Raw genomic sequence first — 16,731 nt, 5'->3', positions numbered from 1 at the left:
TCTTGAATATAGTTACGGACAGAGTTCATTCATTCCTTTATTTAATAAATGTAGATTTAATGACTTTGCTGTGTCTTTTATTATTGCTGTAACAATGAACAAGTGAGGTGTCCCCTGCCCTTTTAGGGCTAGTAGAATAAATTAATATTCACAGAATACTTTCACAGTAAATATTTCACATGAACAGTGAAATAAAAATTAAAAACGTTATACTTAATATAGTTTATACAGATGTATAGTTCTCAATTTTTCACATCTCTGTGAGAGAAATCAATTGGTTGTAAATTAATTCTGGTGTTTAAAAATTGTTAGATTTTTTTTTATCTCTCTTTTTTTTTGAGAGAGAGAGTCTCACTTTGTCACCCTCAGCAGACTGCCATTGTGTCATAGCTCACAGAAACCTCAAATTCTTGGACTCAAGAGATCCTCTTGCCTCAGCCTCCTAAGTAGCTGGGACTATCGGCACCCACCACAATGCCCAGCTATTTTTAGAGACAAGATCTCACTCTTGCTCAGGCTGGTCTCAATCTCCTGAGCTCAAGCAATCTACTCACATTGGCCTCCCAGAGTACTAGATATTTTAAGGATACTCTAAATATTTCCCTGTGATAATTTTGCCCTAATATGTTTTTTCTAATAATTTAACTCAAATTTTTAAAAAAATAACTGATTTATTTACTACAGAGTAATAAATATATATATGTGTGTGTGTGTATGTGTACATATATAAAAAAGTTTATCCTGGTCCACATATTACTGTGGGATGAGAAAAAAAGTTTTGTCCAGCCTTTGCAAAGTGCTAGTGATAAATGTGGTCTCAAAATTCATCATGATTAAAAAAGCAAATAGGCTCCCATGCTTTTCTTTGCTTGGTAAAATGCAAGCAATCAATAAAATTATGTTTTTGCTGCTTTAAATAATGCTTGATTTTATACACACATATATATGTGTATATATGTATATATGTGTATATATGTATATATATAGAGAGAGAGACCCTAAAATGTATAGACATTTTAAGAAAGAAACTGTATTGAAATTGTAACACTCAAGTCATGTCTGACTCTTGCAATTCCAAGAGATACAAGATACATGTCAGATATATTATTGGTATATACTGAGTGCTAAAATTTTAATACATTTTTTTTCCTTTCCAAAAATGCATATACATTTTTGGTACCTTCTTTAGATATGTGTGTGTGTGTGTGTGTGTGAACACTGTAGCATTAGCTGTTTTCCTTTCTGAATTGCTTTCATATTGTATCTAATTTATGTTTTCACTCAACTCTATGATGTGAGGGTTTTTTTTTAATGTTATAATATATTCTTTGAAAACATGATTCAGTATCTTTGAATACTCTTATTGCAACTCTCATTGTATCCCCATTACACATCTCTCTTCCTGATGCCCCAGGCCATGTTCTTAAGGCATTTTAGTCAGAAGTGTCAGGAAGTCACTGATGACCTACATCTCCTAGCGCAGCACCATCACCCTGATGTCCTGCCTACCACGCTCAGGCCCGTTCTTACTGGGCAGTGTTTCTGATGGTTTTAATTAAATTGAAGACACTATTCCCAGTTCAATGCTGTACATACAGATCCAAACCACACCATGTCATTGCCTTGACTTGTGCATGGATCCGTGTTCTTACTTAAAAGCAAGAAAACTGTGTCTTTCTTTCTTGATCCCCTTCTTTATATGCTTAGTCACAGAGGTGGATTTACACAAAAATGGAAAAGCTTAAGGTGTGGGGCCCTTCCTCAGCATGAGGCTGTTGGCTGTGGGTGAACCCATAGCAATGTAATCACATGGGCATATGTTTTTGTAAAATTTACAAAAGCAAGACATTTTGATTAGACTGCTACCTGGTTTTGTAGATCAGTTGATTCTAGTAATTTTGTCATCTTATCCTTAGAAGACACTCTAAGTTTGAATGATGTGGCCCCACAACACTGAGATTGTCTCCCGCTGATGCAAAAGGATCAGTTATTTACTCTTTGTTGACTGATAAATGAAAGAAGTGCGGGGGAGCGAGAAATGAATTTGTTATTAATCCATATATTTTAACACTTAAAAATCAGCAATTTCAGGCAACAAAAATTTCCACAAGCCACTCTTGGCAAGTAGAACGCTATGGTATCACTCTTGTATAATGTCTGTGACTTTACAAGGCTCTAGTACAAATGGAACTTTAATTGAGTCTTTCTACCAGATATTCAATTACATTTAATCTTCAATTAAAATGATTGAAATGAAAATGTTCATTCCTGCACTATTTGCAGAAAAGGATTATTAAAAGGACGTGGTTAAAGAGGAAAAGAAACCTGATACATACAGATTGAATGACAATATAAGATAAAATAGATTGAGAATGTTGTGGGCCTCAAATGATGAACATTTTCCCTTCTCACTTCTCCCCTTCCCTTTCGGACCCCTCACCTCCCCTCTCTTCTGTTTCTTTTCTTGATGTAGGTGTTTAATATTATTCAACTGCCATATTATTACTGAAAGCTTAAACCTAACTTCTACTGAACACAAGATGAAAATGTCGTGGCTGATCAGTTATCTTCTGGTACTGTCTTTTACAACCTGTCTAGCAGGTAAGAACTAGGCTTCGCATGGTCTCCATATGCATCTTATGTCAACATAATCAATATGTGTGTTTAGTTCATTAAGTATGTTATATAAAGTTAGAAGTAATATTTTCTTTTGAAATCTGGATCAGACAAGTAAAAAAATATACATGAAAGTTGACCTTGTTTTCTTTTAAGTTTTTACTTTTAATTAAAATTTCATAAGATTTAGTTAATTTTGTGTAGTAGTGGGCTGGTGAACATTTGAAATCTGAATCTCTAGGGGAGGGAAGGAACCCCTGGCATGTAGAATTAATCTATTCCTGGAGAGTAAATACTTCCGCTGTGGTCAATTTCAACTTGATATTTTAATGTGGATTGGAAAAAACATGCAACAGTGTACTATGATGGAGTATTTTCACCATCTAGATACAAATAACCTCACTAGCATATTTAATAATGAGACATAGTAACAAAAATCAGGAAACCATGGGTTTTAAGAATTTCTTCCCATTTTTAATGTAATTTATTTATTTGTAATTTAATATAATTTAATTTTTAATAGCTGTTGTGTTTTAATGTAATTTATTTACTTGTAATTTAATATAATTTAATTTTTAATAGCTGTTGTGTTTAACACCTGATACACAAAATTTTGAAAATCAATACTTACTGTTTGAGAGCTGTCACAAGTGGGGACAGCATACTATTAATTCTTACAGTCTTTACCATTTTAGTAAATATTATAAAAATCTGTGTTTAAAATAATCTGAAATCTGTGTAGAGACATTAGCATAGCAAATCAGCTTTAATAGCACTCTAGTTTTAGAGCAAATATTCCATTTATGTCTCTCAGAGACAAGTCTGAAGCATTCAGAGGTATTTCCTATAATAAGTGCATCATACGTTTGTCCAAAGGTAGCACGTTTTTCTAACCATCAGTTTTTTTCTAGACCTTCCCCGTAATGACCTTAGGTAAGTCTTTGTTGAGTGGCTATTTTGTTGAAGACTTACCTAGACCTCATCTTCCATGTATTAATTCCCAGATTTCACTTTCATAATGAACCCGAGGGATGTACTATTGTGTTTCTTATTTGTTATTAAAGAAAAAATACCACTAATTTGTTTTGTGAGTAATTTTTATTATAGTCATTCCAGAATCCAGGAAAGTCAATGCTTTTAGTATTTAAGGATTTTAAAGGTATTAATAATTATGTAAATTTCATATGGGCAGCCTGTATAGATATAACACATGTATAACTTACATTTATACACATATAGTGTATATATGATAATAAAATTTTTGAGAATATTATTGTGGTGAAGTCTTATTTTTATAAATAAAATAAAACAAAAAGTATCTTTTTAGGACTGGTGAGTTTGTACTCACTCTGCACTGATCAGCACCACAACTGTATAATGTAAAGGCAAGGAACCGCTATCTGCACACGTGTGCAGACACTTTAATCTCAATTAATCAGCATTAGCAACGGGTTAATACTGTCATGTAATTGACTAGTATCTCAGTTGTTTGAACAATGTTTGGAATCACAATAGAAAGAATTGCTTCAGGATCAAATTGTTTTTTCTTTCTCTTTTAGAGTTTACATGGCACAGAAGATACGGTCATGGAGGTAAGTTGACAAAAGGGAAACCTTTTGAAATAGCTTTCCTCAATGAATAGGTTTAAGCTGTCACTTCTCTAAACATTGAGGCAAATGGTTAATGTTAGACCACATGGACATTTCATAACTTGTTTGACTGCAGGAATGAATGAATGGCTGTGCACCACAAATATCCTATGAGAGGGCTGTGGCAGATAGAAAATATTCCATGTGGCCCTTTTTTCTGCATGCTTTGTAGCAATGCTATGCCACTAACTTTTGAAGCAATATTATCTCTCTCTCTCTCTTTTTTTTTTTTGAGACAGAGTCTAACTATGTCGCCCTCAGTAGAGTGCTGTGGTGTCACAGCTCACAGCCACCTCAAACTCTTAGGCTTAAGCAATTCTCTTGCCTCAGCCTCCCAAATAGCGGGGACTACAGGCACCTGCCACAAGGCCTGGCTATTTTTTTGTTGTAGTTGTCATTGTTGTTTAGCAAGCTCTGGCCTGGGTTTGAACCTGCCAGCCCTGGTGTATGTGGCTGACGCCCTAACCTCCGACCTACAGGTGCTGAGCCTGAAGCAATATTTTAAATAATGTAAACACCTAATATTTTTGAAAGCCTCTTGTTTTCCTGCAAGAGAGAGAACTAAAGTTAGTAAGCCTGGAACCTTACAATTCAGTTCAATTTGGTTCCACGGATGTTCCAAAATTTGTTGTTTAATAACCCTGCCACTTTAAAGATCCCACTTCAACTACTGAACATTTTCTGCAGAAATAGGAGCAGTAATGTTATACTGGAAAAAATACAGAGTCTAGAGTAGGACCGGTGAGGATTTGCATCGTTAGCCTGGTATTCATCAATTGATCTTGTGTAAACGATAAAACTTGTATGATCCTCAACTTTCTATAATGTAAAAATCTCAGGATTGTTGTGAGGACTGAGAAATGAATGCAATTATAATTTCCAGCCTAGTGGGGGACATAGTAGGTGCTTGAAGAATGTAGTAACATCAGTAACTTACAACTGTAGGGGATGAAAAATAAACAAGAATCACTGACAAACTACTCCTGCAACTTGTATGTCAACTCTGGGATGTCCATATGAGGCAGGGTGAGAAGAACTTCTACTTGTAGGGTGATAAGAAAGGAAGTCCTAGCTCAATGGTTAGGGTGCTGGCCACATGCTCTGGGGTTGGTGGCTTCGATCCTGGCCTGGGCTTGTGGCAGGTGCCTGTAATTCCAGCTACTAGGGAGGCAAGAGAATCACTTGAGCCCAAGAGTTTGAGGTTGCTGTGAGCTATCATGCCATGGCACTCTACCAGGGGTGACAAAGTGAGACTCTGTCTCAATTAAAAAAAAAAAAAAGGAAGTCTTTAGCCCAGATTATACCCAAGAGACTTCTGTTTCTACCTTGTGAGTTGTAAGCTAGATAAAGAACAATAAGGTAGGTTCTGTGACTTTAAGAACCTGATCACATAATAGGGAAGAGGATAAGTAAATAGCTATCAAGTTTTTAAGAAAAATGGTGGTGCTGCAAAATAATAATTTAAGAAATTAAGGCATAACGATGGGGGTAGTAGATAAGGGAAATTTGAGGTATTTTAAATGTTAGAAGTGGAACTAGTTCTAAATAGAGGCAGGGTTACAAAAGTACAGAGACAGGGAAATTAGGGGAAATACAGGCTGTTTTATATGTATTTCCCCAAATAATCCAAAAAAATTTTTCTGCCAGCTGGTAGTACAAATTATATTAAAAAGGACTTCATTGTCAAATAAATTTGGAGAAAAAGAAGTGCATTAAAGTTTAATTGTTCATTATTAACTTTAAGTAGCAAGTATTCATACTATTTATGTGGTAAGTGTAATATGTGTGTGTTAGTTTACTAGGATTGCTGTAATAAAGTATCACAAAGTGGGTGGCTTAGCACAACAGGAATTTATTGTCTCTCAGTTCTGGAGCCTAAAAGTTCAAAGTCAAGGTGTCAGCAGAGCCCTGTGCTCCTCTAGAGGGAGCTCCTTGCTTCCCTCCTCCAGCTTCTGGCAGCCCCAGATGGTCCCTGGTCTGTGGCAGCAGAAATCCGGTGTCTGCCTCCAAGTTCACATGTCTCCTGTGCCTCTTCACATCATCTTCCCTCTGTGCATGTCTGTTTGTCTGCCTCTGTGTCCAAATTTCCCCTTTTTATAAGAATACTAGTTGTATTGAGTAGGGCCTACCTACTGACTTCATTGTGTAGGTTGTCTCTTTGCTTTGGTTATTGTCTCCTTAACTGTACAGAAGCTTTTCAGTTTAATGAAGTCCCATTTGTTTATCTTTGTCGTTGTTGCAATTGCCATGGCAGTCTTCTTCATGAAGTCTTTCCCCAGGCCAATATTTTCCAGTGTTTTTCCTATGCTTTCTTGGAGGATTTTTATTGTTTCCTGCCTTAAATTTAAGTCCTTTATCCATCTTGAATCAATTTTTGTGAGTGGGGAAAGGCGTGGGTCCAGTTTTAGTCTTTTACATGTGGATATCCAGTTCTCCCAACACCATTTATTGAATAGGGAGTCTTTCCCCCAAGGTATGTTCTTGTTTGGTTTATTGAAGATTAGGTTGTTGTAAGATGTTAGTTGCAAAGAGAAAGCCTACACAATGGGAAAGGATATTTGCATATTTTGAATCAGACAAAAGCTTGATAACTAGGATCTATAGAGAATTAAAATTAATCCACATGAAAAAAGCCAACAATGCCATATATGAATGGGCAAGAGACATGAATAGAACCTTCTCTAAAGAAGACAGACGAATGGCTAACAAACATATGAAAAAATGTTCATCATCCCTATATATTAGAGAAATGCAAATCAAAACAACCCTGAGATACCATCTAACCCCAGTGAGAATGGCCCACATCACAAAATCTCAAAACTGCAGATGCTGGTGTGGATGTGGAGAGAAGGGAACACTTTTACACTGCTGGTGGGACTGCAAACTAGTACAACCTTTCTGGAAGGAAGTATGGAGAAACCTCAAAGCACTCAAGCTAGACCTCCCATTTGATCCTGCAATCTCATTACTGGACATCTACCCAGAAGGAAAAACATCCTTTTATCATAAGGACACTTGTACTAGACAGTTTATTGCAGCTCAATTTACAATCACCAAAATGTGGAAACAGCCTAAATGTCCACCAACCCAGGAATGGATTAACAAGCTGTGGTATATGTATACCATGGAATACTATTCAGCTATTAAAAAGAATGGAGACTTTACATCCTTCGTATTAACCTGGATGGAAGTGGAAGACATTATTCTTAGTAAAGCATCATAAGGATGGAGAAGCATGAATCCTATGTACTCAATTTTGATATGAGGACAATTAATGATAATTAAGGTCATGGGGGGGGAGAGGAAAAGCAGAGAGAGGGAAGGAGGGAGAGGGGTGGGGCCTTGGTGTGTGCCACACCTTTTGGGGGCAAGACATGATTGCAAGAGGGACTTTACCTAAAAAATGCAATCAGTGTAAACTGACTTATTGTACCCTCAATGAATCCCCAACAATAAAATAAATAAATAAATAAATAAATTTGATTACCTTTGTAAAGACCCTATTTCCAGATAAGGTGGCATTCTGATGTATTGGGAGCTAGGACTTCAGCAAGTATTTTGGGGGGTCAAAGAGGGAAATAAAATGTAATCCACAGCATGTATCGCCTTAAGTAGAAAGTGTTAATGTCTCTATAAGCAGGGAAACAGCAGGAAATATCTTGATGTTCCAAAGCACATTTAACCACCCAGCTGATAATCACTAGGAAAAAAACAACAACAAACCAATCCAACCACCCAAACAAACAAAACAAAACCAACCCAACCCCCAAAAGGCCTCTATCCTGCATTTACTAATATGAAGTGGTAGCTGAGACTACCCAGCAAACGAACTCCACTTCCCCAGTTTATTCCTTTTCTCTCTCCTAGGTCAGGTCATGGTGGCTCCTTGCTCCTCAAACCTCCAACAACTTCCAACAGTCATTGGTTGATGACTTTGCTTCCTGTTTTACAGGGAAATCAGGACGGTTCGGAACGGAGCTCAACCAGCCCCCCCACCCGTGTTTCCACCCACGTCCTGTTCCTTTTGCCTGATTCGCTCCACCACGCCTGGCACTTGGACACTAGTTCTGCCAAAACTAGTTCTTGGACACTAGTTTTGCCCTGTTTAGGTCCATCATTATTGAAATTGTCTCCTCTGTTCCCTCACTATCAATTTCTCCCTCTCTACCAGAGTATTGCTATCAACATGCAAACATTCTGTGATTTCTCTCTTTAAACAAACAAACAAACAAAAAACCTTCTGTTGACCTCAACACTATAGTCCGTATCCCACTTACCTCTTCTTCTTTAAAGCATTATTACTTAAAAATATAGCTTATGCTTGTTGTTTTAGTTCCTTGACTCATACTCTCCTTTCAATCTACTAAAATCAGGCTTTCCCACCACTTCTCCAACAAAGCTGCCCTGTCCCTGTTGCCAGTGGCAGGTGCATTGTTCATCCAGCGGTCGCCTCTCAGGCTTCCTACCTGACCTGTTGGCAGCAGAACTACAGTTCAGTGCCACAGGGAGACATAACAACATCTTATAGAGGAAGAGAGTGGGTTTCTTTTCTACTTGTACCCATCTCCCTTTAAAAACAAAAGGATCTTTCCCAGAAACTTCTTGTTAGACATCCAGATTTGGGTCACACACGCACCATCAAGTCCATCATTGGCAAGAATGTTGGAATTAATGCTGGTCGACCTTTACTTCTGAGGCACAGGAGACTTTGATGTGAGGGTCAAGGGGAAAAAGGGCACTGGCTGGTCACCAACAATGGCTGCTGCATTACTTAGCTGAGCTAAAATTCAGATTTTTCTCACAAATGAAAACGTTCTGTCCAATGCATCATTCTGCACATATAGTAGTTTTTTAACTGTCATTTTTATAGCAGTATTAGTAGCCTAGCTGACTAGTCTTTAAATAAATGTATTAAAACAAACACTTTTAATTTGAAAAATGACATATACATCAAGGCTTATAGAAAAATACACCAACTTCACTCTTCCCCACGTCTTGAAGAAATATCTTCCTTTTTAATTTCTTTTTTAGATTTTATCGGAGCAATATTGTATCCTATTGAGATAAGACAATGAATCTCAGTTGTACATAGTTAACCTGGAATTAGTAACTAAGTCATTTGAGAGTAAACATTTCTTGTAGATGCTTTTTTCCTTTATGGTCTTCATTTACTTCCAGAATGAAAAAGAAAAAACAAATAAAGGACCAACTTTCAGGACCCATTTTCACCCAGGCTAACCTCAAGTGAAAAGAAATTTCTTTTCTCTTTAATTCCTTTATAATTCAGCAATGAAAAACTATAAAGGGAAGAAACAAAATAGAAATATAATATTTATTTTATAAAAATTAGAATACAAAATATCTATAAATTATACTTTATACAGTTAAGAGTTATGGCATGACTCTATAACATCCCATCAAAGGTACTATTGAAAAAGATTATCTTCATTGCTTGGCTGAAGGGAGGGCAGGGAAAGAATTTCATATCCTTACAATACTTGTACCGTACTCCCCTGGATATTTCTTTCAATTAGACTTACATCAGTTACTAAAGGACATTGAACTTTGGTCACTGAAAATAAATCAAAATAAACTGGAGGTAGTGTAAGAGAAGTTGGGTTCTAGAAGTAGGCCCACCAGGGGAAGCATGCTACGTTTTAGGAAACAGTGAGACATGATGTGGGTGTGTGGAAATGCCTGGTCAGTTATGTCAAAAAGGGTCTAGATTGACTCAGAGGTGGGCTATGTGTCAAAGAAGTGGTTGCTCTTGAAAGCTGTGATAGGGTTCCCTGGGCAGGTAAAGCCAAGCAAAGGATCTAATTTAGTCCACTTAACCTTTCTGCTAACCTGACTCTAGTCTTCATTCTGATAACTAAATGTCTGCACATTATTGAGACTGGCTCCTGAGTATATATATTTTTAATTATGCAAATTACTCCTATGACCCTATTATCTGTGAGCTAAAGGATTAGGGCACCAGAGTATTCAAAGTCTAAGCCTTAAACATATTTTTTCACTTATCAGCACAGATTGGTTGGCAGTGAAGATAGGAAATTGTGCTGTCTGGAAGAAGTATACTGTGTGACAATTTAAAGGTTGTCTAATTTAGTCAATTTATTCTATTTCAAGAGGGCTTGCATCAATCCCTACCCCATAAGCATTGTAATAGTATAAATATCGCAAAAATTCCAACACTAAACTCTTTTTAAATTTTAGTTTTTTCTAATAGCTTTTTTTCCTGAAGACACTTACTATAACATATGTATGTAAGATTATGTTTAATAACTAACAGATTAAGATAACATATTACAGAAAGAGAAATGGAAGTTGCTTCAAAATGGACATAAAATGAATTTTAAAGGCTCTGAAGCACAAATTAAAATTTTACTTTCAATTTTCAGAAACAAAACATTTTCAGAATGGCAAGATTATAGCAGACCATCTTCGCACAGGGAGAGGCCAAGTCATTTTATTTTAGATCCCACAACTGGCTGATGACATTAATTGTGGAACTGAAAATTGTGCTATAAAAGAACAGTGTACTATCATTCACATTTGTAAATATGACTGCAAATATTCAGACATGACTTCTGCCTTGTTAATCTTTTAGATCAAATTTAAGAAATGTACTCTGTAATAGATTTATGTTTATCAAAATATCTGATAGAAAATGAATGAATTTGGATTAAGAAAAGATCAAAAGAAAGAGATAAAGTGTTAAATCTTCACTTAGCTTGAGAGGTTATCTGTAACTCTGTGCTCCTTTTAAGATAAATATATCCAATAAGAAAAAGGGAATGTACTTAAAAATAATATTAGTTTTCTTTTTTTAGAAAACATAATCCCTTTCTGTTTCTTGCTTCTTGTGGCTTTCAACCCCATAATACTTTCAAGGCATCAACATTTTCATCTAGGTGTTTTCCATGGCGTAGGAAAAAGCAATAGATCATGGTATTTTCTGTAGGCCGAGAATGTAATGCTTGCATTACTGGACCCCTTACTGAGCTTTGTTGTTCTATTATCCCTAAAATTTTTTTCCTCGGATCCAAGCACCTTGCTGAGCTAACTGGGCAATGAACTCCTTTGATGTCTTCAATAGCATTCATTAGGAGGTACCTATCCAGAAGTTCATGCTGACCATGGCAATGAAATGCAAATGCTTCTTTTGAGTAATTTTTCTTTTTAGGGCCCAAGTGTGTTCCTAAAATAAAAATGTAGATAGTAATTTCTAAACCTCTAAATGGAATACATTATTTTATTCTGGCTTAAAATTTTTAGAAAAGCAAGAACCGTGCAGTTATAAGACAGCAGAAACACTAATGTACTATAAACTATGATCTGGGAAACAGGCAAAAGGAAATACCTTAAATGCAGTATTTTCTTACTGTGGAAAATGATTTCAGGATTTTGTTGGAGATAAACTTCTTGCATTTTGTCCCCTAAGAATTTCATTGTCTATGCTTATAAAGGTCAAATGTAAGTGGAGTACTGGGAATTATGTACATATAATTTATGAAAAGTATTGCCATTGAGAAGAAAAATCATGTGGGGCACCAATATTATCCAGTTTGGACTATAAAAATTTACCCCCAAATTGCTTCACCTTTACCTATACCATTTGGGAGATTGTCTGTCCCTCCCTGTATATGGCCTCAATGTGTGTATATCCCGATAATAAATCCAGTAAGTATCCCAGTAAGTAATTAGTATGTGTCATTCGTTCCATTATTATCAATGGAAATTTCCATTGATGGTACCTTTTCTAAAAAACATTAAGCTTCTTTTTTTTTTTTTTTGCAGTTTTTGGCCAGGGCTGAGTTTGAACCCGCCACCTCCAGCATTTGGGGCCAGTGCCCTACTCCTTTGAGTCACAGGCGCCACCCACATTAAACTTCTTTTTAAATACATGTGGTCAAGTTGAAGAAACTACTTAAAACATATCTTCAGCTTTCTAGAAGCTGACCAACTTTCATCTCAAAAGTATAGACCTTAAAATCAAAAGATATATTATCAGAAGAAATATTTGAGCCCATTTATTTTAGAATCCTTTGAGAAGTGGGTTCTTGTGTTCTACTTGCAGTAAGGCGTGGAACGTTTAGGCAACACGGTTTGATTCGTGGTGGAAAGGCGTGCCCATTTCCACCACAAAAGGGTCGTGGGCCTTTTGTGGCTGCAGAGTTGGTCTTTTTGCACAGGGATCGGCGCTCCTGGCGGCTGCGCGGTGCCCTGACTCAGGCTCACTGTATTGGTTCTATTTCAAATATCCATGGGCTACGCCATCTTCAAGGCTCCAAATGAGAAGAAACTTCAAGAGTTTGATAATCTGTGGAAAGAATTTGAAACTCCAGAGAAAGCAAATAAAACAGTAAAGCTAAAATATTTTGAGAAATTTCAGGATACAGCAGAAGCATTAGCAGCATTCATGGCTCTGATGGAGGGCAGAAATCAACAAGCAGGTGAAGAGAGTTCTGAAGCAAACAAGTAAAAGAAGCCTGTGGCTGCAGCTGATGCTAAACTGGAGGGGTCATCGAGGAAAAGCCAAATCTCAGTTGCATCCATAGTCCTGTTGTTCATGAACGTATGAGAGAAATCTGTTCACAAATGGATGAATTAATCTCTCAGGTAACAGCCACATGAAATGGCTGCTAAATGTCTCAGATTGGCCCACAGCCTGTCTCTCCGTAGATTAGTTTTGTGCTGACAAAGGGGACACAGTGGATTGTTCAGGCAATGTCCTGATTAGATGACTTGGTCAAAGCCCTAAACAACTAACTACATTATGTGATGTCAAGGATGCTATGGATGGCATTTCTTTGAATTAGGAAAAATTATTTCAGATAATTTGACATGCTGCTAGTGTTTACAGAAAGTTGGTGAGAGGAAGAACTGCTCATCTGCCAAAATTTCTGAATTGCTGCCACAAGAAATTGAAGTGGAAGCGAAAGCAGCTGCAGAAATATCTCTGAGAACAGAGGCTTTAGAAGAAGACATTGGCAATATTCTGCATCTTTACACCCAGGTACTTGAAATCTCTGAATATAGAGCCCAGCTCTATAAATATCTACAAAATCACAGGACGGCCACTGAACCCAATGTTACAGTCCTGGTTGGGGGATGAGTTGGAGCCCAGCTTATTGCTCAAGAGGTTTGCTTTGGAATTTGGCCAAGCATGCAGCTTCTACAGTTCAGATTCTTGGAGCAGAAAAGCTGCTCTTCAGAGCCCTCAGGTCTAGACGGGATACCCCTAAAACTGATCTCATTTATCATGCTTCACTTGTAGTCCAGACAAGTCCGAAATACAGAGATTTCTTGACTGCCAGCAGCCAAAGCTGTCCTGGATATCTCTAATGATGCATTGGTGAGGATTCTGGTTTAGCAAGGGGAGTTGAGAACGCAGCCAAATTAGAAGCCTGGTTGAGAACTTTGGAAGATAGAGGGATAAGAAAAATAAGTGGAACAAGAATGGCATTAGCAAAATCAGAAAGGTATGAACACAAAAGTGAAGTGAACACTTAATCCTTCTGGTGACTCAACGCTTCCAACCTATTCTCAAAAACACAAAATAGAACAGTAGATAAAGATGATGAAATTACTGAAAGAAAAAAAAGGTCAAGATTAAAATTGAAATAGAGGAGGAGGAGGAAGAAGTTAAAGAAGAGACATCTGTGAAGAAGAAGAAGAAAAAGGATAAAAGGAAAACATTAAGGAAGAACCACTGTCTGAGAAAGAGCCGTGCATTGGCACAGCAATTCCTAGTCCCAACAAAAAGAGGAAAAAGAAAGCAGAGAAGAGAGATATTCGGGACTAAAGAAGGGAGTCACAGGGCGGCACCTGTGGCTCAAGGAGTAGGGCCCCGGCCCCATATACCGGAGGTGGCGGGTTTAAACCTTGCCCCAGCCAAAAAATTAAAAAATAAAATTATAAACTAAAGAAAGGAGTCATAGTCGTATTACCTGGACACATCATGCTTAAGTCGCATTACCTGGACACATCAGCTGGAGTATGAAAGAGTCACTCTTGGACATAATCCAGGGACACTTGAATGAAACAAAGTGATTGATGTGACTTTGCAAAAAACCTGTTTGTGTCTTGCCATCAACTCTGTTAACATTACAATGTCATCATTTCTCAAAGTCTTTGATAAAACAAATAAAATTTTCTTTGTATTTAAGAAAAGCCAATTCATTTAACCAAAGTATGAAAATCTGATCTCTGCAGAAATGTGTTTATGTGATTCTGTCTTTATTTTATTTGGAGGCCCCAGGTAGTACTTTAAATAATCAAAGCAAATTGGAATGAATGTAACTCACCTGACTTAGAAGAGATAAAAATAGTTATTTCAAGGAAGGTAATGAAATTATATGTGGCATGGAGAATTCTGGATTATGATCTTCCCTCTAATGGTACCACCAAAGGCACAATAGAAGCACACATTAGACAGGCTGGGGCTGTGTTTCTCCACCTTGGAAATGTAGTGTTGTGATGGGTCTTCACTAATGCAACCCTGTACGTCTTGAGATGAGTTGAAACTTCATGAAGCCACATGTAATCACTGCCCATGACTAAGCGAGACAGATACTTAGTTAAAAGTCTCTCCAATTTTCTGCTTATGGATACACTTTGGAGAAAGTCCAAAGGGAAACCCTTTAACTCTGAAAACCAGAGATTCTCCAGAAGTCTTTCACAGAAGAGAAGTTTTTGATTTTAATAAAATCCAGCATACCAATTTTTTTTTTCTTTCATGGATCATGCTTTTGGGGTTGTGTCTAAAAACTCTTTGCAGTACCAAATATCAGAATCAAGGCATGAACTGAAGTAAGGCCAACTAACACCTGTAGGGTGTCGAGTGGTAGCACCCAAGGTGTCATCTGAATTCCTACACTAGCTCTGAGGTAGGAAGTGGAAACTCTTCTGATGCAGTGCGGATAAGTAGACTTCCATTTAAAGCATGACCATAATTGCACCATATATCCACTTATCTTTAAATCTAATGATCTTGGTCATTGGTATAATAATATTGAAATCTAATGATCTTGGTCATTGGTATAATAATATTGGCATCGTCCCTGAGCTTGTCACATAAATAGAATGTAATTAGAAGGTGCTAATGAGCTTTAAACTCTGCTAAATAATATTTATTTTTAGTTTTCTAAAAATTTAATGTTTAGATTTTTAAAAAGTGTTTGAAATAATTCTTGCTAAAATCATTATTAGGGGTAGAGTAGGAATAGAATTTATCTTGCCTTTAGGAAGAGAATCTAAATATACTGATAAAATGTGCACTTCTGGCTTTTCTTTTTAAGCATTTTATGTGAATTGGGAAGAAACAACAGGATATTAAAGGACAAGGGTTACTAAATTGCTGTAGTCAGAAAAATTGTGCCATTGGGAGAGACTAAAGGAAGAGCTTATGAAGTTGTCCAAGTGGGAAGAAAAATACCATATGATTTTTATCATAGATAAGCACAAGGTCATTTCTTTTAGAGATTGGAAAATCCAGACCCTACATACAAAATGAAAGTCTTTTCTCATCAGGGGTTTGGGTTTCATTTCTCATTTCCCCCTGGTGTACTTCTGTATCTTGAAATGCCAGAAAATATCAGGCATTGTCAGTAAATTATTAAAGGTGAAGAAGAAAACATTTTATCCATTTCTGATGTTCATAGTCTCAAGAAAGATGATGGAATGAGTGGTGACTCTGAGGAAGACATTCAGAATCTCCAGCAGAGCGCTCCTTGAACACCTCACATTTGTGATATTACTGACGGCTGTGGTAGCATGTGAGGACCGTAAGACACAGGCTCCTTTCCTTTCTTTTCTAAATGGATGAGCCTTGTGGAACATTGGCTTGCATAAAACAGCAGCCAGAAAAGTCCATTGCCAAAGCCTAATGTCAGTTCCTCGGCTTCTTCTGGTTCTGATCCAGCAATTTATCTGCTAAAATGGGAAGGTGGTTATGGAATGTGGATTGACATTTATATGATATATTCTTAATTGGCAATTTCAGAAAATACAACTAAGAATGAAGCAGCTCCCACTGAAACATTTTGGGTTAGAGAAATTGATGCTTCCTACGGGGCGGGGGGGGGAATTTAAGGATTTTATTAATCTTCTACATATCCAACAAATATGTTTTGAGTGCCCCAAACAACTCAATGTTAACAGCAACAGAGCTGCAAATGTAAATTAAATTTGGTTTCTGGCTTTAGAGGCTTCACGATTTGCCTGAACATTGATACACATGAAATATAAATTGAATTTTGAAAGGATTGGCAAATTCGTGAGAATGTCTGCAAAATCAGCAGTCATTCATTGCAGACTATAAGCCAGGTATGCTAGTATCCTCCATGAATGGTCTCAAAATGATTCTGACAGTACATTGTAAGATAGATTTTTTTTTTTATTATCCCCCTTATATAAAGGGTGATATTGAGGCTTGAAGAGACAAAATAATTTCTCCAAAGGT

General features: G+C 36.9%; 1 protein-coding gene across 5 annotated transcripts in view; it reads left to right on the top strand.

Annotated features, from left to right (window-relative positions):
- The window catches only part of CNTN1 (contactin 1), a 388,261-nt gene that overhangs the window by 200,476 nt on the left and 171,054 nt on the right, over positions 1 to 16,731 (top strand). For all 5 annotated transcript variants that reach the window (XR_008373377.1, XM_053556863.1, XM_053556866.1 and 2 more), the window contains exons 2-3: positions 2,474 to 2,601; positions 4,176 to 4,208. Coding sequence is in view for 4 of the 5 variants with exons in the window: in XM_053556863.1 (XP_053412838.1) it covers positions 2,541 to 2,601; positions 4,176 to 4,208 (94 nt within the window). In the remaining variant the exon portion in view is untranslated. The remainder of the gene's footprint in view (positions 1 to 2,473; positions 2,602 to 4,175; positions 4,209 to 16,731) is intronic.

This window comes from Nycticebus coucang, chromosome 12 (assembly GCF_027406575.1).
Source record: "Nycticebus coucang isolate mNycCou1 chromosome 12, mNycCou1.pri, whole genome shotgun sequence".
Taxonomy (NCBI): Eukaryota; Metazoa; Chordata; class Mammalia; order Primates; family Lorisidae; genus Nycticebus; species Nycticebus coucang.
This window is presented reverse-complemented; position numbering and strand designations above follow the sequence as displayed.